At 36.2% G+C, this 25,330-nt stretch overlaps 1 protein-coding gene across 9 annotated transcripts in view; it reads left to right on the top strand.

The window, feature by feature from the left end:
- LOC5575210 (serine/threonine-protein phosphatase 6 regulatory ankyrin repeat subunit B) overlaps positions 1–25,330 on the top strand; it is a 275,762-nt gene that overhangs the window by 155,217 nt on the left and 95,215 nt on the right. For 8 of the 9 annotated variants that reach the window (XM_021846207.1, XM_021846200.1, XM_021846199.1 and 5 more), the window contains one exon: positions 10,331–10,423. In XM_021846207.1, the coding sequence (XP_021701899.1) occupies positions 10,331–10,423 (93 nt within the window). Of the gene's footprint in view, positions 1–9,622; positions 10,043–10,330; positions 10,424–25,330 lie in introns of those variants that run through there. The other variant, XM_021846203.1, reaches the window with a different exon arrangement.

The raw sequence follows: 25,330 nt of genomic DNA, 5'->3' as shown, positions 1-25,330 counted from the left end.
ACATTTACCAAATTTGTTTTTAATGCATTTATGAAAAAATGTGTTTATACAATATCAGGAAGGAGCTTCTCCGAAAAAAAATCATACAAATCAGTTTGTTTGTCTTCAGGAAATCTCAAAATTATAATATTTTGTTGTTCACGTTTTTCAAATATTTTTTGGCCAAAAACGTAGATGATCTTTACTCAAAAATGGTTGCACCAATTTGTTCCATTTTTTTCACAGTATACTCTCTTTAAAGTATTGTTATTCTCATAGGATTGCATCGTAGTTCAACGTTCTTTACAACCTTAACAATCATACGAAGAGAACAAAAAAATTACTGGGGTTGGTCGGAAACTACCGAAACGGAGATATCTCCATAGTCTCTGGGTAGCATTTTATTAGTTCTACAAGTAATCTCAAGAATTTATAAAATTTTCTTTTTTGATTGCATTACTAGGTATAATGAATGGATGTAAACGTGGCGGCGTGCGTTTTGAAGCTGGAGTTAAAAACAAGCTTGTGAAGATGAACTCGCACTTTGACGATATGTTTAGTGTCATAGAATTGAGTGAAGTTGCGAAAGGTAAAAACTCAAAATCATTTTTTCGATAACTCAATATTGCGAACACACTTCAATTTCTAGACGAAAATATCCCGTTGGTGCAATATGCCAATGTACCAAAAGTATATTGTAACAACGTACCTGCTCTGATTCAGCGCATTAAGAGTAACAGATCCGACAATAAAGATGCATTTTTTATCAAGGGCTTATAAGGGCGTAACTCGAAATCAAATAGGATTTTTTTCCAAGAATAAGTCTGGAGGTGAAGTTTAGGTGTACTACAAAATAACTGAAATTTCAATCAACGATGAAATATTATTTTTAATCATAACGGCAAATGAACCACCACGGGCCCTACGATTTTTCTTTAATTTTGCCCAGACACGCAGTTTAGTCATACGAAACGACTGGTGAGCACATATTTTATGGAGATATGTTTTTCATAATAACGGTCAGGAGAGCACCGTGACTTATATAGTGGCAAACATGACGTCCCTTCATAAGTCAATTAATTAATTAACAGATCAATTATTGGGCAACACCTAAGAATCTTACACATCAGCGTTGTAGCAATTTTATAATTTTGATTCGTAATTCGGCCAAATGGCCGGACACCCAAGAAATCACCACAGCAAACGGAATCTCAAATTTATCTGGTTTTGATTGATGGATTGTACTTCTCCGCCATAATCTATCAAAGTGCTCCCTGTCGTTAAATACAAACGGTACCGACGCCCGCTCTGATAGGACCTTCAGCGAATTAAGCAGATAAATTTTGTCACAGCATTATATGCTCTTTAGCAAAATCAGTTACAGTCAATTTTTTTATTAGACACCGACCACTTTTCTTCCAACACAGTTTCTCAGTCGTTTTTCATCGAATGAAGCTGATTTTCTATTTGAAGTTTACACAGATAACCAGAAGCGTAATTCACTCGCGTAATAGCGTAATACACTCGCATTGCATGCCATTTTTCATCACATAATATATGCACGTTTATCGTCTCCACTTTTGTACGAAGAAGGCCTTTTCGTGTCATCTTTTACGTGAGCCTCGCAAAACGCAAAAAGTAATTTTGTTATAGAGCGGTTCCACGCGAAATCGTCCATAAAATGCTGAAATCTGACATGTACCATTCCGATTTGGATGAAACTGCGCAGATGTATTAAGTATATGAGACGAAAATTATCTCATATAATTGGGGATCGTTTAGAATCGAGAGTAACTTTTGATAAGGGCGTATGTATTTTTGGCACCACCATTTAAAAAAAATGCACCTCGGAAACCGTTTGTTATAGAGAAATAGTGTCTGAGGAGGGATGGTAGACAATCAAATAGGTTTTGTAAAAAAAAATATACACTGAAAAAAAAAATACTTTTATTTTCATGAAAATATCAAAATTAAACCTTAAAACACAAATTGCAAAAAATAGGTATCTTCGATTTTTTTCAAATTTTTTCTGTAAAATTTCAATGTAAAACCAGATGTTTTAAGCACAGTTTCAACATGGCGCAATCTAAAATAAAAAAGTTTTTCTAAGAGCAACTTTTGGTGCATTTCTGAAAATTCAATTTCTGGCCGTAGAAAAGACGTTTTGATGCTGTAATATGATTCTTCATCCAAAAACAATTCAAAATGCTAATAACAATGATCTTCCTTAAACTAGTCGTTTTCTAGATATTTAGGATTCAATTATATAAATATCATAAAACTTAAGAAAAGACGTCCGTTTCATAAGTTACTCCAGATGCTCCACCAACAATGTTACGTTTATCTCTTTCCACATGAATATCCCATGTTTTAAGGGCAGTTTCAACATGGTGCAATTTAAAATAAAAAAAAAAACAAAATTTTCTAAGGGCAACTTTTGGTGTATTTGTGAAAATTCAATTTCTGGTTATAAAAAAGGCGTCTTGATGCTGCAATATGATTTTTTATCCAAAAACAATTCAAAATTCTAATATCAATGATCTTCCTATAAGTAACCGCTGCAAGATATTTGGGATTGAATTATATTAATATCATAAAACTTAAGAAAATACGCCCGTTTCTTGCATTATTCCAGATGCTCCATCAACAATGTTACGTTAATCTCTTCCCACATTAATATCCCATTTACTTTTTTTTTGACATTTAGACGGTTGGATGAACTGTCCGAAAGATACAGGATGATTGTTGGAATATTGTTGAGAATTAATATAAGTATTACCACAGACAAACAGACGTAACACTGGATAAATTTCCATCGCCCACGAATTTAACGATCAGTTTAAAATACAACAGTTGTCAAGTTCACAACCAGAGGCGCGCGCGTCGCTTTCCTTCGTGTTTGACGTTTCACACTACCGCCACCTGTTGGACATGTGGCACAGAAAGTTATTTCGTTGAATAAGCTCACTAGATGGTGGTAGTATTTGTGGTCGAGAGAATTTTGTGAAAAATGTTCTAGGTGTTACTTCTGTTTGTCTGTGGTATTACGATGGAAGATGATAATATGAATGATGTTAAGGACGGGAAGAAGGAAAAACGCCTTTACACTTCTTAACCTTATTCATTTATTCTCACGATTATTGTACATAATTTTAATATTTTTATCTGTTTCAATATATATTTGTATAGAACAGATTTGAAATGTCAACTTATATGATTATGTTTTTACTTTTCTATAAACATTATAATAGCTTACTGCCTCATCACTTGAATACAGTTTTGCTGCGATTTTGTTTTCGGAAATGGGTACAAAGCAATGAAATTTCTGTGTTCCTGGAATTAGCTTTGCTTGTTGATGTATGTTTAGGCTGACCATACGTACCGTATTTAACGGGACAGTACCGTTTTCGTCCCCTCGACGGGCTGTCCCGTCGTTTTATGGAAAATGCTCGAATTGTCCCGTATTTTGGGAAATAGAGAATTGGCACATAATTTCCAAAACCAGTGAAAAAAATAAAAATAACAACATAACAAACAGTTTTAGAAATATTTCAGAGTTTATTGTCTTACTCATCTATTTTCCAAGCAATTATTAGTTTCACAAACACAGTTAAACTTGATCCGTACATGATTCTGCTTAACATTTTGCGTTTCTTTACTCATATTTATGCCAAATTTTTGTGGATTTTCAAAATACGGATCTTCATAAGATAATTATTCATATAATACCTAAAATGAAAAAGAACAACTATGTGTTTACTTCTGATCAGGCTTGATAATTCTCCTCAACATCATCAGAGTTCGGTGACATACTCTAGAGCTGCGTGCTGCCCTTGCCTCTTTGCGAGGGAGCGAAAAAATGCTAAGCAAAGAAGCAACGAAAAATGAGCGAGGAAGATGTAGCACAAAACACAACCGAGTAAAATTCCATCAAAAAAGGGTGCTCTCACAACTCCCCGAGGACTGTCTGTTCGGGCGGCAGACTCAAGAGTTCGTTTGAATGGTGAGTGATGGTGAGCATCGCAACGAGAGAGAGAGTACCTGAAAAAATCCACGCATTTTTTTACACTCTCACTTGAATCACTTGAGGATCTGTGTTGCAAATTTTGAGTTTATTTTTTTCTCCTCAGAAAAACGGCAAAATCGCCTCCTCTTTTCATCGCAGAGGAGTTTCTATCAAGCCTGCTTCTGATACGCAATTGATTGGATTAACTGTTTAAAAAGTGGATATTTCAATAAAATAAAGAAATATCGGAAAAATTGAAGTTTGAAATTGAAAAATTGAAAAGTGTAACGATTTTTTTAAGGAAATTCTTAAAAAAAACTGCTTTTCGGAAATCAATGAATGCGCTTCAAGGTTCTTAAGTGAATTTTATTGAATCATACAGACATGTAGCTTGGGATTGCATAATCTGGTTCTGCTACTTTCCCTCGAATGGCGGTTTCCCGAATGTCGTTCTCCCAACGCCCGTTCTCAGAATGCTAGTTCCCCGAAAACCCCGTTTACGCCAATAGCTCAGTTCTCTGAAAAGTTCTAACACTCATAATTGTCATAACCTTTCGCATTTCAAGGTGGTGAACAATATGTATTTTTGACAACATGTAATTAGTCGAGAATGATCAAATATCTCCTTCTTTGGTAGCTTATCGATTTTTCCAACTTAACACTATCTCACTACATGAGCAGAAGCAAAGTTCTGACCATTAAATCGAGCTATTGATTTGATTGACATAAGAGACAAAAGATCTGAAGATAATATCAAAATATTATTCCTGGAACTTCTGAGCAATAGCTAAATTTGATGTTGGAAGATCTAAGGAATAACTCGCTGATATTGGTGAGATCTTATAAAAGCTAAATATGATATGCTAATAGTATTCCAGGAGTAAATTTTAGATATTATTTTCGGATCTTTTATCTCTTATATCTTTCAAGTTACTATCACTTTTGTATGTCCGTATCCAAGATTGCTATTACTTAGCTTTTTTCGCCTGCTTGGATAAAGACTATTATTGCACTTTTTTGAGCTGCATTGCTTTACAAAGGAAAGGGTCATTCGGGGAAATGAATTCGGAGAAACGGGCCATTCGGATAACTGGAATTCGAGGAAAAGTAGCACAATCGCTTAATCTATGTCTTTTAAAATTGTCCCGTTTTTATTTTTTTATCTGTCCCGTTTTTATCTGGTTGGCTTATGGTCAGCCTATGTATGTTACTTAGTTCTGATCCTTGTTCGTAACCTTCCTGTGACACAAAACAAAATGACAATTTTGTCAGGTATTCTTCTCTCCGCTTACTAGCCCACTCATACAAAGCTTTTGCATTAGTGATTGGATGCTCATGCTGTCTTGCTGGACTTGCTCTAGTTGCCATCCTTTTCAATGTGCCACCAATGGCATCACATGGCCCTTTACCATGTGCAGTGGCAAAAAAATGCCATTCTACGTCAATATCGTACTTTGATTTAAATTGACATAAGGTCGCAATTTTTTTTTTATTTTTATATTGGGATATTTATATTTTAAATTGCACCATGTTGAAACTGCCCTTAAAACATGGGATATTCATGTGGAAAGAGATAAACGTAACATTGTTGGTGGAGCATCTGGAGTAACTTATGAAACGGGCGTATTTTCTTAAGTTTTATGATATTTATATAATTGAATCCTAAATATCTTGAAAACGGCTAGTTTTAGGAAGATCATTGTTATTAGCATTTTGAATTGTTTGAATTGGGTGAAGAATCATATTACAGCATCAAAACGTCTTTTCTACGGCCAGAAATTGAATTTTCAGAAATGCACCAAAAGTTGCTCTTAGAAAAACTTTTTTATTTTAGATTGCGCCATGTTGAAACTGTGCTTAAAACATCTGGTTTTACATTGAAATTTTACAGAAAAAATTTGAAAAAAATCGAAGATACCTATTTTTTGCAATTTGTGTTTTAAGATTTAATTTTGATTTTTTCATGAAAATAAAGGTATTTTTTTCAGTGTATATTTTTTTACAAAGCCTATTTGATTGTCTACCATCCCTCCTCAGACACTTTTTCTCTATAACAAACGGTTTCCGAGGTACATTTTTTTTAAATGGTGATGCTAAAAATATTACGCCCTTATCAGAAGTTACTCTTGATTTTAAATGGTCTCTCCACCAGTGGAAAAAGGGGCCCAGATAGCCGTAGCGGTAAACGCGCAGCTATTCAGCAAGACCAAGCTGAGGGTCGTGGGCTCGAATCCCACCAGTCGAGGATCTTTTCGGGTTGGAAATTTTCTCGACTTCCCAGGGCATAGAGTATCTTCGTCCCTGCCACACGATATACGCATGCAAAAATGGTCATTGGCACAGTAAGCTCTCAGTTAATAACTGTGGAAGTGCTCATAAGAACACTAAGCTGAGAAGCAGGCTTTGTCCCAGTGGGGATGTAACGCCAGAAAGAAGAAGAAGAAGAAGACCAGTGGAAAAAACTTATTCTATTATATCGAAACTATGTGCAAAATTCCATTTGAATCCAAGGTAGTCGAGTTTCATCGTTTACCGATTTGGAGTGGAACCGCTCTATACGTACATTTTGCTTGTTTGGGTAGTTATAATTAAAGATTACACAAAAAAAAACTTGGGTAGGACGGTCAAAGGATTGTCCTACTCATTATCCAACACGTAGTGACATCATTCCTATATAATATCTACAGATAGATGTACATGTAGAATTTTTTATTGATAAATTACCGCAATATGGATGGAGAACTATCGAAAGAGTCCTAAAGAATCGTTGGAACAATCCATATATTAGTTCAAGACCGGCCGCATCGTGCACTGAGTTTGCGCATCCTCAACAAAGCTCGCTTGTTACACACGAGTGTTGTGCTGCTGGCAGTAGCTGATGATGATCTTGATTTCTCTAGGCATTACTTGAAGAAATTCTTGACGGTCCGTTGAGCATTTTCCCGTAACACACTCTGTAGAAGTTTTTGGCTGAATTGTAGTAGGCTTTTCTAATTTTTAGAGAATTTCGGAAAAAAGTCTTGTCGAAAACACTAAAAGTGCATACAGAGTAGTTGAAAACATCCAGTGAAATATCTAAAGTTTCTGTACGTTGAACAATTGACCAAGATTTTTTAGTTGATATTGATAATTGAGATTATATCAGTTTGCAACATATCTTCCAATGATCTTTCAGTGTTTGATCCGTTAAATCTGTTGCATCTGTGGAGCGAACAAAGAAACGATCATTTCTGGTTAAAGTAGTAACCATGACATCGGTTTGGTCATCCGTGTAAGAATATGCTTACGTATTCATTTCAAATTATATTTTCAGTGTTTACCCAAACAAAAGTAGTTCAGAGGACTGCTCGGCTTCCATAAAGCAAGTAACAAGTTAACATATTCCACTTATCCTCAAATTGTCCGGAATAGGTACGTACGAGCCGACACCGTTATTGTTTGTTAAAACAATGAAAGCACCAGTACTTACTGAGGATGCTACTGATCTCGAGTAGCGTCTGTTGGTTACCTGTGGAAGTACAGCTGTTCCTGCAATAACGGAGCAGCAAATGCGGGTGATCAATCATGCTCATGCTCATGGTAATGCTTCCAATGCTCTTTTAGTTGCACTAATGATACAGCACGATTTTTTCTGTAAAATTAGGCAAAAACGCACAAATCTTCCCATTCCATTTCTGAATGCCTAATTTTTACATATCTGCCGACTTGCGATTCAAGAAAGTCCAGAAATTATTAGTTTCTTCCTGTAAGCTCTGTTAGGCTACCTTGGGAATTTTCATTTCACAAGTCCGCGAAGAATCCAGAAAAAAAGAAAGTGGCTCTTTACATCTATCTTTTGACGCATTACTTATAGATCAAAGGCTGCAATCTCCGTTCAACATAAATGGCATTTAGTTATTTATTATTGTTCGTCATTTAAAAAGTCACCAAGACTTTTTTGATGTTGCAATTAAACGTCATGTTGTATAATCAGGAACAATTCCGTGCCTCAAGTCCATTTCCCTTGAAGAAGTGGATGGAAAAATATTTCTTCTTTACATCTAGATTGCAGGTTTGTAGGTGGGTGATTGCCGCATTAAAGTTGCAATTTATAATTAGACGCTATCTTGATTGACCCATTACTTCAAGTGACCACCTGGTTTTCCAACACAGGTCAGTTCATTTGGAGCCACCTGTTCGCATTGATGCGACTGCGAACGCGATCCCATTTGCGAATCAATCGAAGCGATGTACTGCAACTTGATGAGGTTGGTAATTGATTCTAGTATTCTTTTGTGTGTGAGAATAAAATAACGAACAAACAATCCAACAAAAGCAATGTCAAAGTGGGTGAAAAGTGGAACATTGTGAAAAGTTTTCTCGCTGTTGTCACGCGCCTATGGAATCGCGTCTAGACCACGTCACGATATCGGGCTGCGAAATCGTGTATATCTGTGTGGTTTACTTTCATCGAGGGATGAAATATTGTGTGTGAAACGTGTTCGGTTTTATGGGGCAATTCTTTCGATTGCTTCCACGGTGAATTTATGTATCTAGTTCTAGATGATTCACGACGGGTTCATAAAAATGTGATTCATACAATGGCAGCGCCTCACAAAAAAGTTCTCAAGATCATCAAGAACATAATAGCAGCTTCATTTTTCATTAAAAAAGAAAAGAAAAACAATTATACCCAAATAACTTTTTATTTCTTGATACTTCAGAATCATTTTTCAAGAAACTCTGCTATTTTTTAGAGTTTTTGTCGACTATTGGTCATCTCGGTTCGAAAATATTTCGATATTCCTTGGGGACTGACATTTACCAAATTTGTTTTTAATGCATTTATGAAAAAATGTGTTTATACAATATCAGGAAGGAGCTTCTCCGAAAAAAAATCATACAAATCAGTTTGTTTGTCTTCAGGAAATCTCAAAATTATAATATTTTGTTGTTCACGTTTTTCAAATATTTTTTGGCCAAAAACGTAGATGATCTTTACTCAAAAATGGTTGCACCAATTTGTTCCATTTTTTTCACAGTATACTCTCTTTAAAGTATTGTTATTCTCATAGGATTGCATCGTAGTTCAACGTTCTTTACAACCTTAACAATCATACGAAGAGAACAAAAAAATTACTGGGGTTGGTCGGAAACTACCGAAACGGAGATATCTCCATAGTCGTCATCGGTGTTGTTGTGTATTGTTGATTTTGGCACCATAGCCGCCGCGAGTTTCCGTCATGGGCTTTTACCCGCTTCATGAGTTTGCTTGTCTTTATTTTATTGCAAATTTCCAATGAGCATTATTGGAATGCCACTACGAAGAAAATGAACGTACCGGTAGTGGTGATAGTAGTGGTAGTATGGGTTGGTACCTTCCGAAGCCAAATGATGATATGAATATCCGTTCTTACCTTACGTATTGTGGAAGAGCATTCGAGTTTCCGCTGAATCTAGCTCTGAAGTGTAAAGGTAGTTCGACTTTCCCGTAGGGAGATAAGTCTCATATTTTGGCAATATTTCGCTAGTGTGGCGTCGGTGGATAAAAACCTACCTTTCATCGCCGTCCGTGACTTTGTCCCGTGCACCTCCGAGGACTGACGACCGACGATGGCTCCGGGTTTGGTTTGCGAACCTGTTTGTTTGGTTGGGGCGATATGATTTGGATAGGATTCGCTTTGCGTTGTTATAGTGCACCACTCCGCCTATGTCCGCCCGGTCCTTGTCCTTCCCCACAGGACGAGGTCTCCTCTCTGGGTTTGCGCTATCAATGTGTATAATAATAACCGTATCGTATCGGAATTGGTTGGGTAGTTTTGCTCAAGTGAAACGAAGCAGAATTGCGCGCATCAGTAGTTTCAATATGACAGTTGGTACGATCGGACCATGTCTAATACCGCAAAGCGTTTTCAGAATGTACAATCAAAATATGCGAAGTTTAATCCGGCCAAGGCTTCGGCTTTCGCGGCTGCGGCTGCCACAATGGGAGGTGAATCTCCGGAGGGTTCCGTCTCGGATGCGGGTTCCAGGACACCCACCTTGGATATGCTATCAGCCGCAGTGGTCAACTCAGAGGTAAATGAGCCCGCTGGACCGCGGAAGAACAGTACAGCTCGCAAGAATAGTACAACGCGTAAGAACAGTTCGGTGAAACTTGGCGTTGGAGGTGTCGGTGCTAGTAAACAGCGTGCTTCGGTTGGTAAAAGCCCGTCTCCGTCACGGCGGGGTGGGACCGTGGCCTTTCCTAGTAACCGGGTCGAAGTTCACAAGCTCGCCACCAATTTTGTCGCTTTGAATAGAAGAAAAAGACAGAAGAGGCAGATTGCATCATGGAAAGAGATTGTAAGGAATAATTTTTTACAGAAAGGCAAAATACCGCTCCTGCTTGCTGTCGAGGCTGGTAACCAGTCTATGTGCAGGGAGTTACTATCGGCACAAACGGCGGATCAACTGAAGGTGAGTACCAGACCCCTTATTGTCAACCACATTCCAATCATTAATACCATCCCAGAAAAAAAGCTCTTCCATCCGAAATTAGCCGAAAACGACCGTAATCGGAATTCGCTCCCATTACGTAACCACGTGCTGCATTTCACCACACACATATGCGCCCGTCCGTTACCATACACACATCGAGTGTTGGCATTCGTGAGCGATTCCTCTACCAAAATTGATGATGAAAGTGCAAACATGGGACAATACATTTGCTACTTCTTCGATATTTAATACAAAATGGTTTACTTGAGAGGATTATATCTGAGTTAATTAAGGATCGATTTTAATGAAATATTCACAGTTTTTCAAACACACAGGGTTTTTATGAAACATCCAAAACATTCTTTGCCCTTATTCCGCGCCGAATGATATTCAATCAACGCAAATCCACTTAACTGTTTTGTTTTGCAGTATTTGTGTGCCAATTATTTTACAAATTACTTATCTTCATGAAATTGACAGCGACAAAGTATATAATAATAGGAAATTTAGACACCCTATGTATTAAACCGAACAGGAACCTTAACGAGACCAAGATGGAATCAAAAGAGACCTAACAGAAATCTCCGACAACCTGACTAAAAAATCCCCTAAGATTTTAATTAACTACCTACCAGATTCATCCTTGTATAATTCGCCAGGTATTACACTTACGTTTTTTCATGATTTACTTCAACAATTTCATTAAACATCTTAGGCCCTTTCCTAATTTCCTTCAAGTGGAAAATAATAAATATATAATAAATAAATGCAAAATAAATGGATGAAAATTTATTTTGTTATTATCTTTCAAGGAATTTCTTTATTTTTTTGTTTAGGATTCGCGAAGCATTGAACCAGTAATTTTTTTCAGGTTATCTCCAGAAATGACTTCAAAGAATCCTATAACAATTTTACAGTAATGGTATAAAAAATTTATTATAAAATCAACTGTGATTTTCTCCAATTAACAATTTGGTAATAATTGATTGATCTCGTTATGAGTTCTTGGAAATTTTTAGAAATATATTTTTCCCATACTGCTATGAAATATATACTTGGTTATCCATTTACTCAATGCCTACTTTTTTTGAATATAACAAACATACAGTTATGGGCAATATACATCATTAAACTTCGGGCTGTCGCGCTGTACTTTGTACAAGAGTTGAGATTTATATTATTATTATTATTATTATTATTATTATTATCTTTATTAACGAGATTTGCTGCCCGAGGCTGGCTCATCTCGGAACGAGATTTATATGCTATGATTTTGCAGTAAAGACATTTATCGACACCAAACTAAAATGTTTTCCTCAAGAATCATCTTAAGAACAGTACTCGACGGTTCTTGTTGAGAGTAGGGTCAAATGGTGCAAAATACCACTTTAAGGATTTGTGTCGTTTTCTCCTAATGAGAAAAAAATATGGTATTTTAACGCCATTCGAAGTCCTAACAGAAACTTTACAATATTTGCTAGCTCCCATAATGAAAACATTTCCCAAATTTAAGTTTTTAACGGGTTTAAATCGTGTAGAAAAGTTGGTTGAAAAATGGGGGTGGTTCAAAATGACCAAATGGATGGGGTAGAATGCCATTTAGTATGAACAACTAGTAGTTAGCAACCATATTTCTCCATGAGTTTGCTCTGTGGTATGGAAACGCTTATTACTTAATGAAATCATGGGATATCTTAATATTTGGGCAAAAAGGAGAAAAATGTTGGATTTCACCGGAAAATCAAGCAAAAATCAGTGAGTTTATGTCCAGGGTTGTGGTGGCAACTCTTGGTGAAACATATTTTTACATCGTTTGGCGAGGAATACAAATTGAAACGTTCTGGAAATGATTTAATGAGGTGAGCCATTTTACCCCATATCCCCGTATTGCCCTTTATAAAGCGGTAAAATCAACAAATGTAAATATAAGTCACATAATAATGGACGCACTATATACGGTTCGGTTAGACCACAATTTGAAATCGGCATATCTCCAAATCCAGATCATTTCGAAACTTGGAGTCTTGAAAAAAGTTGTTCTGAAAGTGGAGTGTAATCTGATGGTACATCATTTAATTCGGAATTTGGCCACTAGGTGACACTAGTAGGCATGAACATTTACTTTTGAAAACATTTCAGGAGCCTGTCTATTTAGAAAGTTGGCGTCCTCAGCAATGTTTTTCAGTAAATCAATGGCTATGATTATTAGAGCTAGTTGATTCATAACTTTGCCACCAGGCGGCGCTAGTGAACATGGAACTTTTGTTTTGTAGATATATCAGGAACTTAAACACTTAGAAAGATTCAATCTTCGGCAAACTGCTTCAGTAGCCGAAGATAGCCCCAGAGGCTATCATTATTCCAGCCAACAGATTCGAGATTCTGCCATCAGGCGGTGCTAGTGAGCAGTTGTTGGCAAGATTTTTCAGAATCCTGACGTCTTGTAAAGAAAGCGTTTTCGGCAAAGTTGTTCAATCAGCCACGGAAATCATTGATTGAGATGGGAACGGACCTAGTGTAGTGGTGAGCTGAGACGAGACTCGCGAAGACGGTCTTCTTTTTCTGTGATTGCTGAGTTTTTTTTTCTTATTCCACTTTGTGTTTATACCAATTATGCGCATGCTGTTCAAATCGGAGTTCTGTTTGATCTTTCGACCTTGACACTTGCTTTTCCCGGGGCAAGCGACGAGGGCAGGATCAAACATGTCGCGCGTCGGTCTCGTAAGTGAAAAAGTGGCGTGATCGGTGAGTTCGGTTGAAGAAAGTGAAAAAGTGCCGCGATCGGTTAGTTCTGTTTGATCTTTCGACCTTGACACTTGCTTTTGCCGGGGCGAGCGACGAGGGCAGGATCAAACATGTCGCGCGTTGGTCTAGTAAGTGAAAAAGTGGCGTGATCGGTGAGTTCGGTTGGAGTAACTGAAAAAGTGCCGCGATCGGTTAGTTCTGTTTGATCCTTCGACCTTGACGCTTGCTCCTGGGCAGTGCGTCAAGAAAGCCCGAACAGTTCTTTTTTTATTCTTTTTGGGTCGCGCGCTTATTTTTTTTTCCTGAGTGCTTTTTTATAGCCGAGCAAACGAGTGAAGCCGAAAGTGGATTGTGGCTGCTCAGTCAAGGATAACGGATCAATTGGTGAGCTCGTTTCATGCTACTATTTCTAATCTATAAAATATGTATAACTGCACATTCAATCATTACAATGGTGGGATGTAAATATGATTTTTCAACAAACTATGGATGGTTCGTCACTGTGAGTGTCGACACAAACTCTGATTCATGATTTATTTATGTTTAACATTTTTTTTTCAGAACACCTCTTATATACCTTTATTTTTGTAATTAAAAAAAAACTTTGAATGGTTCGACACTACAAGTGTAGACTTGCGAAAGGTTCACTTTATTCAACAAACTTTGGATGGTTCGCCACTGTAAGTGTCGGCATAAGAATAAGAGTGTTCTATGATGTCCCAACCAATCGAGCTTTTTGTTTCTTTTCAAATGAGTAAAATATAATAACACATGCTTTCGTACTGACAGCTGTAGGAATGTTACATTTAGGTATTTGTTCAACAAACTTTGAATGGTTCGTCACCTCAAGTGTCGGCATAATTTTCCTCTACATAGAAATTGTTCATATCAAATGAAAATATTATATTTACGTATAAGCATGTATATATCTCACAAATCATTATTTATCATGGTCTAATCGCTTATCAAAGTGAATCCTGAGACCCAACGATCCTCCCCATTAACAAACATCCCTCCCAGTAACCTTTGTGGAGATGCAGAGGCAAACACGGTCTCCAAATAGCAAAGGTTACACACTAACATTCCTTCCCCCAATCCCACCTGACTGCAAGGACGTGGCCGGCGCCGTTATTGACCCTGTATAAATAGAGGCACTGAATTATGCACACTGAAGAAGATTATGGCCGATCCCAGCCGAACTTCTAGTTGATTCTTTGTGCATTTTCACTGACTTCGGTCAATCACGGAATAGCAACCATTGATATGTGTAGTCAGTCTAAGCTAAGCTAAGCTAAGCTATTATGCGCATGCTGTTCAAATCCTCACATGAACCTCTCAGCAAAAAATGATTGAGTTTGCATCACATCGAATCATAAATAGCCGTTTGAGTGAAATTTCATGCCAGCAAACGTAGCAGACATTAGAAATAATCAATCTTCTGCTTAGATTTATCAGCAACTGCTCCACCGCCTGAGGTTTTTTATAACAGTTTACTTTGAACACAATACTTTTCACTTTTTCAGCCATAAAAACGGTGGGCTGCATTTGACGTTTCGTGAGAGGGGAATCTGGGCTGCATATGACGTTGATATTTTTCCTCTTCGCGAGTCTTTCTCAGGTGGTGAGAACACACGCCTCTCACGCCGAAGACCTTAGATCGAATCCCCTCCCGGAGATAGATACACATAAAGTAGAGTGGGAATCACACAAACTCGCTAACTTCACGCAGATGATGGTCGCTAACATTATATTGCTGTGTGCGTTTGAAATGCAAACATCAAATGCGGGAACACCAAACGCGGTAAGATATTTCACAAGAAATGCGATGTCAAAGATAGATTTTTCTTGCTAGGCCGGCGGTGATTTATTTAATTGTTGCTAGGTGTCCTTTGATTGTTTTGTGTAACCGCATTTGGAGGACGTTTAGTCTAGATTTGCTTCCCAAATGCAAACAGCAATATGTCAAAAAACCGAAAACACAGAAATGCATTCAAAAGTGCATCGTTCAGCTACTACGATCAAAATTCGTTGAGAAGTGTTGCCTGTAATAAACTTCAAAGATCATGGTTGAACTTTCCAACTTTAAAGAAAAATCAATAACTAATTTTTGGGTGACTCGTTTTTAAAACTTCAACCACCAGTTGAAAGCTATTACACTAAGCTACACATACTTGCATTAGACTGGTCTCTAGGTATCGTTGGGAAAACCTAGAGGAAGTTGACCATAAATAGACGTTTTCCCATAGTAATTTCCATACAAACTTTAAACGGCTTGTGCAATCTCAGTTTTTAATCAAATGAGCTCAAATTTTGACAGGTTACTAAGAATACACCTAAGAATCGAATGAGCGATGTGGAGCAAAAACGATTTTTTGAACCACTCTAACAGCCATTCCATGAAAACCCGACCTAGTGGGTCACCGAATTCCGTGAAAAATCCGAAATAAAAAAACACGTGTTTTTGGATCTTTTTTTATTAGGGTGATCATTTCCGAAATAGAGTGACCAGAAAAATCGCGACTTTGCTAAATTTTCATTTAAAAAAAATCATAATTTTTGAACAGCTTGACCGATCTTTAAATTTCTTGGACGGAATGAAAGCTAAAGATTTTGACTTTTCATGAAAAACATAAAACTTCCGTTTTTTCGTGTTTTGATGGCCTCGGAACAAAAACGGCTATCGCTGTTCTCACTTTTCCTTGAAAGTTCAGAAAATTTTACGTTTACTGTCAAATTTTCAGCGATGTATGTTTTTTAGTTTATGAGATATATTTTTTAGAAAAAAAATCAGTCATTTTTTATCAGCACACGCTGTAGGTCTCAGCACATTAGATTTTTTATTTTACAAAAATCATTACTTATGAACAGCTTAACCGATTTCCAAGCTTTTTTTATGGAATAAAAGCCTAAGATATCAACTTTTCAGAAAAAAATATAAAACTCTGAAAAAAAAAATCATGAAAACATATTAACATTTCCTTAAAAACTAGAAATTTTTATATATTTTCATGTGAAAAAATTCTTAAAAGAGTTAATTTTCTAAAATCTTTAATATTGCGTTTTTTTTTGTTTCTCGAAACCTGTGGCTTATTTTATCTTCAGAAGCTCTTTTGCCATATTTATCCATATTTCTAGAGATTTTTCAAAAGTGCTTCTGAAGATCTTCCTCAAAAACCTTGATTAAGATAATCTTGGGAAAATCGTAGCTGCAATTCCATGTAAATCTTTGTTTGTAGTACTCATAAATTTATGTTAACTAGCCAAAAAGCTTAATCATTAAATATTTTTTCTCTGGTTCTAGCGAATGATATGGACGAACAGTTTAAGTGTGATAGATTAAGAGTGGGAGATAGAATCAAGTGAAAGATACAACTTAAAATAAAATTCAACAACAGTTATTTAAACTTAAATCTAGCACATCACATATAATATGTAATGTTAATCAGGTAATGAGCGTTGAAAAAATGTGATTGTGTCATTGTGATTGTGAAGTGTCATTGTGAGTACCGTAAAACGGGGTAACCTTGATAATGCGGGTAACTCTGATAGTGCAAGATCTACGACATACCGTAAAACGGGGTAACTTTGATAATGCGGGTAACTTTGATAGTGCGTAACCCACCACAAACTAAACGAAATATCATAATTTCTGTTAATCAGTTAAGCAAAACGAATGCAAAACTTAAGAATATTAGTATGACACTTCATGAAAGAGCGGTTTTCATTTGAATCAAGAACATATTAGCCTTTTTATGCGAATTTAAAAAAAATACACAATTTTAGCATTTTCGAAACGCTTACAAACAATCTGTTCTACGATCACTATTGGATGTAGTTTTGAATAGTTGGCCACTTATTTTTGACAGCCTAGTTATCATAGAACTTGCAATCGGTCTCAAATCCCTTAGCTAAAAGCATTTTCACAAACTGGGACCATTTTTGTAATCTTAGTCACAAATTTCCATATAACGTTAAACGCCTAGAGGTATGCAATGCCCTACAAATGTTCGTTATTCATTCAATTTTGTTCGAATCTTACTCCATTATCAAAGTTACCCCAAAACAGAAAACCGACTTTCGATTATATGAAAAATTATATATCCATTCATAATAAATCTTTTGCCAATCTATCGACTGTAATCGATAGCTAGGATGCCAGTACTTGTTTTAAAAATATAAATTGTACATCTTTAAAACAGCATGCATAAATATTCAAGTTTTCTTCGAAAAAACTATCAAAGTTACCCCGTTTTACGGTACTTAACGAAATAACAAAGTTTCTGTTAATCAGTTAAGCAAAACGAATACAAAAGTAAAGAGTATTAGTATGACACTTCATGTCCAAGCTATTTTCGTTGGAATCTAGTACATTTGAGGACTTTTATGCGAATATTAAAAACTTATAAGATTTTAGCATTTTTAAAACGCTAACAAACAATCGGTTCTACGATCACTAATTGATGGAGTCATAATAAATTCGTCGCTTATCCTTGACAGCCTGATTGTAGTAGAACATGAATTCGGTCTCAAATCTCTTAGCGAAAACCATTTTTACAAACTGGGATCATTTTTGTAATCTAAGTCAGAAATTTCCATATAATGTTAAACGCCTAGAAGGATGCAACGCCCTATAAATGTTCCGTAATTGATTCGATTTTGTTCGATTTATACTCCACTATCAAAGTTACCCCAAAACAGAATACCGACTTTCGATTATATGAAAAATTATATATCTATTCATAATAAATCTTTTGGCAATCTATCAACTGCAATCGGTAGTTAGGATACCAGTACTTGTTTTAAAAATATTAATTAAAATTATTTGAAACAGCATGCCTAAATATTGAAGTTTTCTTCGAAAAAACTACCAAAGTTACCCCGTTTTACGGTACAATAATCCGGGGGCAAATTGATCAGTGGGGTGAATTTGACTAGGTCGGTACCAAAAAACATTTCCTCCGAAGGATGCTGAAAGCTTCGTTGGCACCACAGACATACCATGTTTTCTAGTTTATAGATGTGTAATGATGATGTTGCACTTTCTCATTTTTATTAGGGTAAGTTTTGTATAGAAATATTCACACTTTTTTAAGGTGTAAGCAATTCCGTTGGAAATGTCGGTGCTAAACAATATACTGGTGCTATGCGTACATGTCAACTTTGAGTATTTAAAATGTTGCGGAAGCTTAAGTATGAACTACTGAACTTATTTTTGATATCATACAGCATAGCAAGTATAGTTTTTTTGCTCATAAAACCGTTTATTTAAAAAAAAAATGTGCTTATATCAAGGGAAATTGCCTACATTTAGGCGTATTATGCAGATTTTCAAGATTGAATTTTGCAATAAATTGATCAAATACTCGAGTTGTGAGAATTTTGACATCATTTTCAGATTCAGGAGACCTTAATTTAGTATTTTTAGTATTTTTCATTCTTAAACATGCTTTGTTATATGGTAATCAATTTCACCCCAGTATGTTTTTTTTATTGTTTGATATTTAAACTATTTTTATAATATGTTACATATATTTTCATGAAAATTCGATTACATAAACTGATAAAGATCAATGGAGTACTGATTTTATCGAAATTTATTTGACAATATATGAATTCCCATGGGTAACACAACAAAAAGTTGTAAAATAGTGATTAATTTGCCCCCGGATTACGGTACTTTATATAGTCCTTATGCACTCAGCTGAATATTGAATCACTCTGAAAAGTTTAGCATCACCTCAAAACAGAAACATTCAGGTAGGTATATCTCGAGATGCTGGTGATCTATAATGCTGCGGTCTTCAGCAAACTTGTTCAGCAGATCAAGGACATTTGGAAAGCAAATAGTTTGGATAACAATTTCACCGCTAGGTGGCACTAGTTAGCATGTAAAATTGAGCATTTGAAACATGTTCTATCTTGTGATCCGCACGAAACAGAAAGTTCGAGTCTCCGGCAAAGTTCAAGAACATTCGGAAGACAGACAGTTTAGTTCGCAATTTTGCCACTAGGTGACACTAGTGAGTAGATAAATTTGAGCATTTTTATGCAAGTTCTATCTCGTGATCCATATGGGATAGGAAGTTCGAGTCTTCGACAAAGTTGTTCAGGAAATAAAGGACATCCGGAAAACAGTTTATTTGATTCAAAATTTAGACACTAAGTGGCGCTAGTGTGCAGATACAATTGAGCATCTATCCCATCATCCAGATAAGATAGAAAGTTTGAGTTTTCGGCCAAGTGTATTATAATTTCAAGGACATCTAAATTGCATACAGTTTGGTTCTAAATTTTGCTGCTAGGTGGCGCTAGTGATCATGTGAAATTGAGCATTCTTAACTAGTTTTACCTTTTGATCCAAATAAAATGGTCGATCTTTCCATCTTTCTTGTGAAAAGTTGTAAATAATGTCAAGGACATCCGAAACGCAAACCGGCACTAGTAGGCATATTTATTCCAACAAATTCTATTCTGGAAACCAGATGAAATTGAAAGCTCGAGCCTTCTGCAAAGTTGTTCAGAAAGTCAAGAGCATCCGGAAAACAGATTGATTTAATTGTTTTTATTTTCATACATGTTCTACCTCATAACTTTAATAAGGAAGAATGTTCAATTTTTCGACAAAGTTGTTAGAAGGTCTAGGTAATCCAAAAGGCAAATAGCTTAGCTCGTAATTTTGTCACTAGGTCGCGGTAGTGAACATGTTGAATGAATAATTTCAAGCTAGTTCTGTATTGTAATCCTAATGAAATAGCAAGTTCGAGTCTTCGACAAAGCTATTCAGACAGCCAAAGAAATCTGACCGTCACATGTTTGGTAAATATAAAACTTTCAAATCTTGCATTTCCGAACAGAATTAAAAAAAAGGCTTAGAAGCTTAGAAATTAAAAGAATCCATTGGAAGTTCTCAGGATTATCTTAGGAAGCTCAGAATTCCACTAGATATCCACATATTCAGCTCAGGATCTTCAAGATTCAGATGTAAATCTCGCTCACAAGCTGATGTTTGCTGATATGACTTATGAATTATATGAGGGGACGGATAAACTTAGTTAGAACGTCATGAATCCATGAACTGCATAGAAAATTAATGCAAAATTACTATAAATCCATAAATGAACTGCTAGAAAGCAGAAACAGAACGGCAGATTTATATTAGATGTTGTTTTGCTAACTTTAGGGTATTTGAATTTATGCCTTCGTTATCGAATTGAGCAGTACGCTTGAAAGGAGTTTTTGAAAAAAAAAATCATGGGTACGGCCTTATTACTTCTCGATAATGTGATTTGAGATTCACGGCCATGGAAGCGTTACTCAACAAATATGAAAGCTTTGCAAACAAGAACTATGTTCTTGAATTTGTGCTAACGTTGATGGAAACGAGTTGCTTCATATACCATTCACGAGAATTGAATCATGAAACACAAAAAGCTTTATACGACATTTCGCTCATATCAAATCGGATTTGTTACGTATTATTAGCCTAAAATCTTATATTTTTTTCAAACATATTATTTTCATGATAGTTTATCTCCGCCATTCAATTTTTGATTGTAACTTAAACCTTGAACATATCCTACTCTACCGAACACCTCATTAGAACAATCATCGATATCCATCACGAATCCCTTTTCGGCGGTGGAAAAGCCCGCTTTGTTAAAGACGGGTAAATAATTCGACGCAATTATTCAGCAGCGTAATTATGAAGGCTCGGCTCCACTAAGCAACGGTAAACAACCCTCCGAAGCATTCGAATTGCCGTTTCTATGCTACTCTACGATATCCTTGAGCAGGTGTACGCTTTGAGTAGACACTAGTAGACAACAGTATACTGCCAATAAAAGCATAACTGTCCCATATGGGAAAAATAGGCATTGAAAAAATAGCGCACTGAGCTAGAAGCTTGTCTTCTCATACAAATGATCATATTGTTTTACTACAATTCTGCATTCCGTATTTATTCAATTAACTTCTATGGATCACCTAAAAATAAAAAAAATACATTTTGCCCTAGCTATTTTGGCTTTTAGGCATAACTTTAATTATCAATATAATTCGAGCTGTTTAGAAGAATACCTTTAAGTAAATGAAAATCGAATTTAGTACTATACCATTTAATTCCACCAGAGTTCATACCTTTTGACAGATCCGTGTATTTTGTTCGTATATATAATGTGTGAAAACGATGGATTTCTTCCTGTTAAGGTAAGTACACTGAAGGCAACGTTACAGTTGAGGTCGAAATACGCGTATCTGTCAAAGGATACAAACTCTATTGGAATTAAATGGACTATACAATTTGATTGTCATTTACGTATTAAATTTATATTTATATGCAACATTTTCAAGCAAAGCTTGATAATTTTATATTTAAACACGAATGTTGCGACGATAGAAAGTGTTGGTTCGAAATCCCATTTGGGACAGTAAAGCTTTTATGGGCAGTATAGGTAGCACCAACGAACACTAGTAATACCCGAAAGCAATCATGCAATCTAAATTGAGGCCATTATTTTTTCACCAATTTCACACCGAGAGATCAACGAGGAAAGAAGAACTGGAAGGGGGTTGGGAATGGGCGTGGGAAGTATTCCTTTGTCAGCATTTACACCGTTTGTTGATCGAAATGGGAATGCTGAGGGGCCTATCATACACAGAAGGACACCAGTTAAGGCACACTGTAACACTCGGGTTCACACATTGTTGTCGGTTCACGGATATTTATTGCTTCACTACCACATTCAGTTTGTGGGGTCGCCGGGGAACCACTTGAGAGGATCGGAGGGAAAAATAATTCCGTCAGGCAATATTCTCGATGTGTACAGCAATGGACAATATATGTGAAACTTTTTCGATTTTTGATACAAAATGGTCAACTTTGATAGGCTAGATAGTAGTTTCGATAGATAGATTCAGCGAAAAGTTGTTTAATGTGTGGTTTGAAATAATATTTTCGCAGCTTTTAGGACATAACTTGAATATCGAAAAATATGTTTGATAAATTTTCCAATCACAACTAAAATAAATATTAAAGTGAAAATTTTGACGAAAAATCATAAAAGATTAATTTGAAAATGTGCCCAAGTGAATAAAATAAATTGTATCCTCCCTCTTCTTGGCATTAACGTCCCCACTGGAACAGAGCCGGCTTCTCGGCTTACTGTTCTTATGAGCACTTCCCCAGTTAACTGAGAGCTTTCTTTGCCAAAGTTGCCATTTTCGCATTCGTATATAGTGAGGCAGGTACGTTGATACTCTATGTCCAGGGAAGTCAAGTAAATTTCCATTACGAAATGATCCTGGACCGACCGGGAATCGAACCCGGACACCTCTAATAGGACCTAGAAGGGTGATGATCTTTTCTGGTTGGAAATTTTCTCGACTTCTCAGCGCATAGAGTATCTTCGTACCTGCCTCACGATATACGAATGCGAAAATGGCAACTTTGGCAAAGAAATAACTGTGAAAGTGCTCACAAGAACACTTAGCAGAGAAGCAGGCTCTGTTCCATTTTGGACGCGACGCCAGGAAAAAAAAGAAGAAAGTAATAATTAAAACAAAATGCGAAAATAAAAAATAAAAACAAATAATCAATAATTGTTAGCAAAACCTTTTTTAAATCATTAAAACATTTTAATTAAATTAAAAGTTTTACAAATTATTATAATATACATATAATGTTCTGTAAAACTTTAAAATGTCTCATGGAGATGAACCAGCCCTAGGCTGAAAATCTCCCTAATAAAGATAATAATAATAACTTTAAAATGTTGTAGAATATCGGAATACGTTGTTTCAAATTTTGATGGATCGGAGAAAAAATGTCCTTGCTCCAAGTGATCTCACAATTATTCGTAACTCTTTTTACAAGCTACTTTAAAAAAAACATTCACGGTAAGAGTGAGTGTTTGGCTATTTGGAACGAAGTATGTCGAAAATGCTCTTATCCACTGGTGTACTAAACTATCCTGGTCGAAGAATGTTGACACTAGAGCGGGTTCAGATCACGTGGGGATCATACGGGAGCGTGTTCTTCTCAAGTGTCACAATGCTCAGACCGAGTGAATTTAGTACAACGGTGAATTAGACCATATGGTCACACACAAATTACGAAAAATGTTTAGAACGGTCGATTGTTGATGGTTATCAAACTAAATTATTATAAGAAATTGGCTGAAAAAAATGATAAAACTATATATTTTATTTTCAAAATATGGGTTTTCTACGAGAAATACCATGAAAAATCAAGTTGTTTTTGAAGCAACAATTTTCCAGATATCATAAAAACAATTTTCACCGGTTTTTTAAATAAAAATATCTTTAAATTAAAAGAATTGAAATAAATTTCAATTGTAGATTTAGGCTTTAAGTCCTGACGGAAGTACTATAGACGGGGCTGGTGGTTTATCGCTTTATCCCAGTTCCGTCCCATTCGTACTTTGTAGTTGTATCATTCACTAGCTTCTATCTTCCACTCTTAATCTATCACAGTTCATAGCATTTGCTTAAAACCAGAGACAGATTAAGGCCCAAGTAAAAATGATACAAAAGTCAAAACTGAAAAAGTAGTTTTCTCTTTATAAATCGACAAATTGATGAAAATAAAAACACACAGCACTTTTATTTGCCAAATAAGAAGGCTGTGTGTTTTTATTTTCATCAATTTGTTGTTTTAAAAGGAGAAAACTGCTTTTTCAGTTCTGACTTTTGTGCCATTTTCTCTTGCGCCTTAAACAACCGGTTCTCTAAGCTTCCATACTTCCATCATTATAGCACGCCTTTCCTTACGCCTGATACATAGACAATATGCTAAACAAACAGCAAGCCGCTCTGCCATAAAATTTTGCCAGCCCTACACCTTCTCCTATGAACTGGCGTAGATGCAGGGGTATATCCGGTCTACTGTGGGAGCTAGTTTAGTGCATCATCAATTCTTCCCCCTTCCCCTCATTGGTCAGCATTCTGCCGTGGCAGTGTATAAGTGCTGGTGATTTTCTATTTTCAGGCAACAATGGCCTGAAAATAGAAGATCACCAGCACTTATACACTGAGGGTGTCTGTTAGTCCCAAGCAGTCATCTGGTTAGTTCCTTGAGTAGGTGCAGCTGATCTGGCGATACTGGAGTAGCAACCACGGGCGGCCAATAAAGCTTAAACAAGCTCCAGCTTAATGTACATACGTCTTAAGAGGAAAATAACCATCATCGTTTCACAAATGTTCAAAACCAGTTTTTTTACTCAAAATTGAAGCAATGTTCAAGACAATCTATCATCGCACTATACTTGCTACCTACAATGCAATGATAGATTTTCAAGAGGATTTCATTGAATTTGAACGAAAAAACTGGTTTTTCATTTCTGATGACTGCTGATGATTGAATGATGGATTCTTGAGCCTTAACGGAAGTTCTAATATAGTCTTTGTATGAAAAATAATCTACGCCTTCTCGGAGTTGCTCTTTTTGTCCAAAGTCATATTTAAAACACAATTGAGAAAAAATGCTCTCAGAAAACCTCCCAGAGCACAATGAAATTCATCAAAATTGGCAACTCTGATGCAATGGAATAGAATTAATGTTCCATTACATTATTTTCATAATGTAATAATTTTTCTCTCTGGCTTTAAACACACAACTGGAACAGAGCCTGCTCTTCAACTTCTTATGAGCATTTCCACAATTATTAACTAAGAGCTTTCTTTGCCAATTAACAATTTTTGCATCGTGTGGCAGCCATGAAGATACTCTACGTCCCGGGAAGTCAAGAGAATTTCCGTTACGATAAAAATTCCGTTGACTGGTGGTCTTGCTGAATAACTGCGCATTAACCGCTATGGCTTCCTGTGCTCAATTTTCATAAAATGTTGTCTTGAAATCACCGATTCAAAAAAAAAAAACGTTCACAAACTGCTGTAGATCGGTAAATGAGCATACACACTTAAATTATTTCACCGACCTCAGTAAATTTTTTCGCCGAGAATCCAACAGCTGAGAGCTCGGTAAATTTTAACGCCGAATCTCGGTACTTATTTTACCGAGATTTCGGCAATCCGAATTTTTTGCCGAGATCTCGGCGAACGTTACCGAGATTCGGTAAACGTTTACCGAGATCTCGGTAAAAGTTTTACCGAGAATCGTCAAAT

Source organism: Aedes aegypti, chromosome 2 (assembly GCF_002204515.2).
Source record: "Aedes aegypti strain LVP_AGWG chromosome 2, AaegL5.0 Primary Assembly, whole genome shotgun sequence".
Lineage (NCBI taxonomy): Eukaryota > Metazoa > Arthropoda > Insecta > Diptera > Culicidae > Aedes > Aedes aegypti.
The sequence above is the reverse complement of the archived record's forward strand: the minus strand, read 5'-3'. Positions and strand labels throughout refer to the sequence as shown.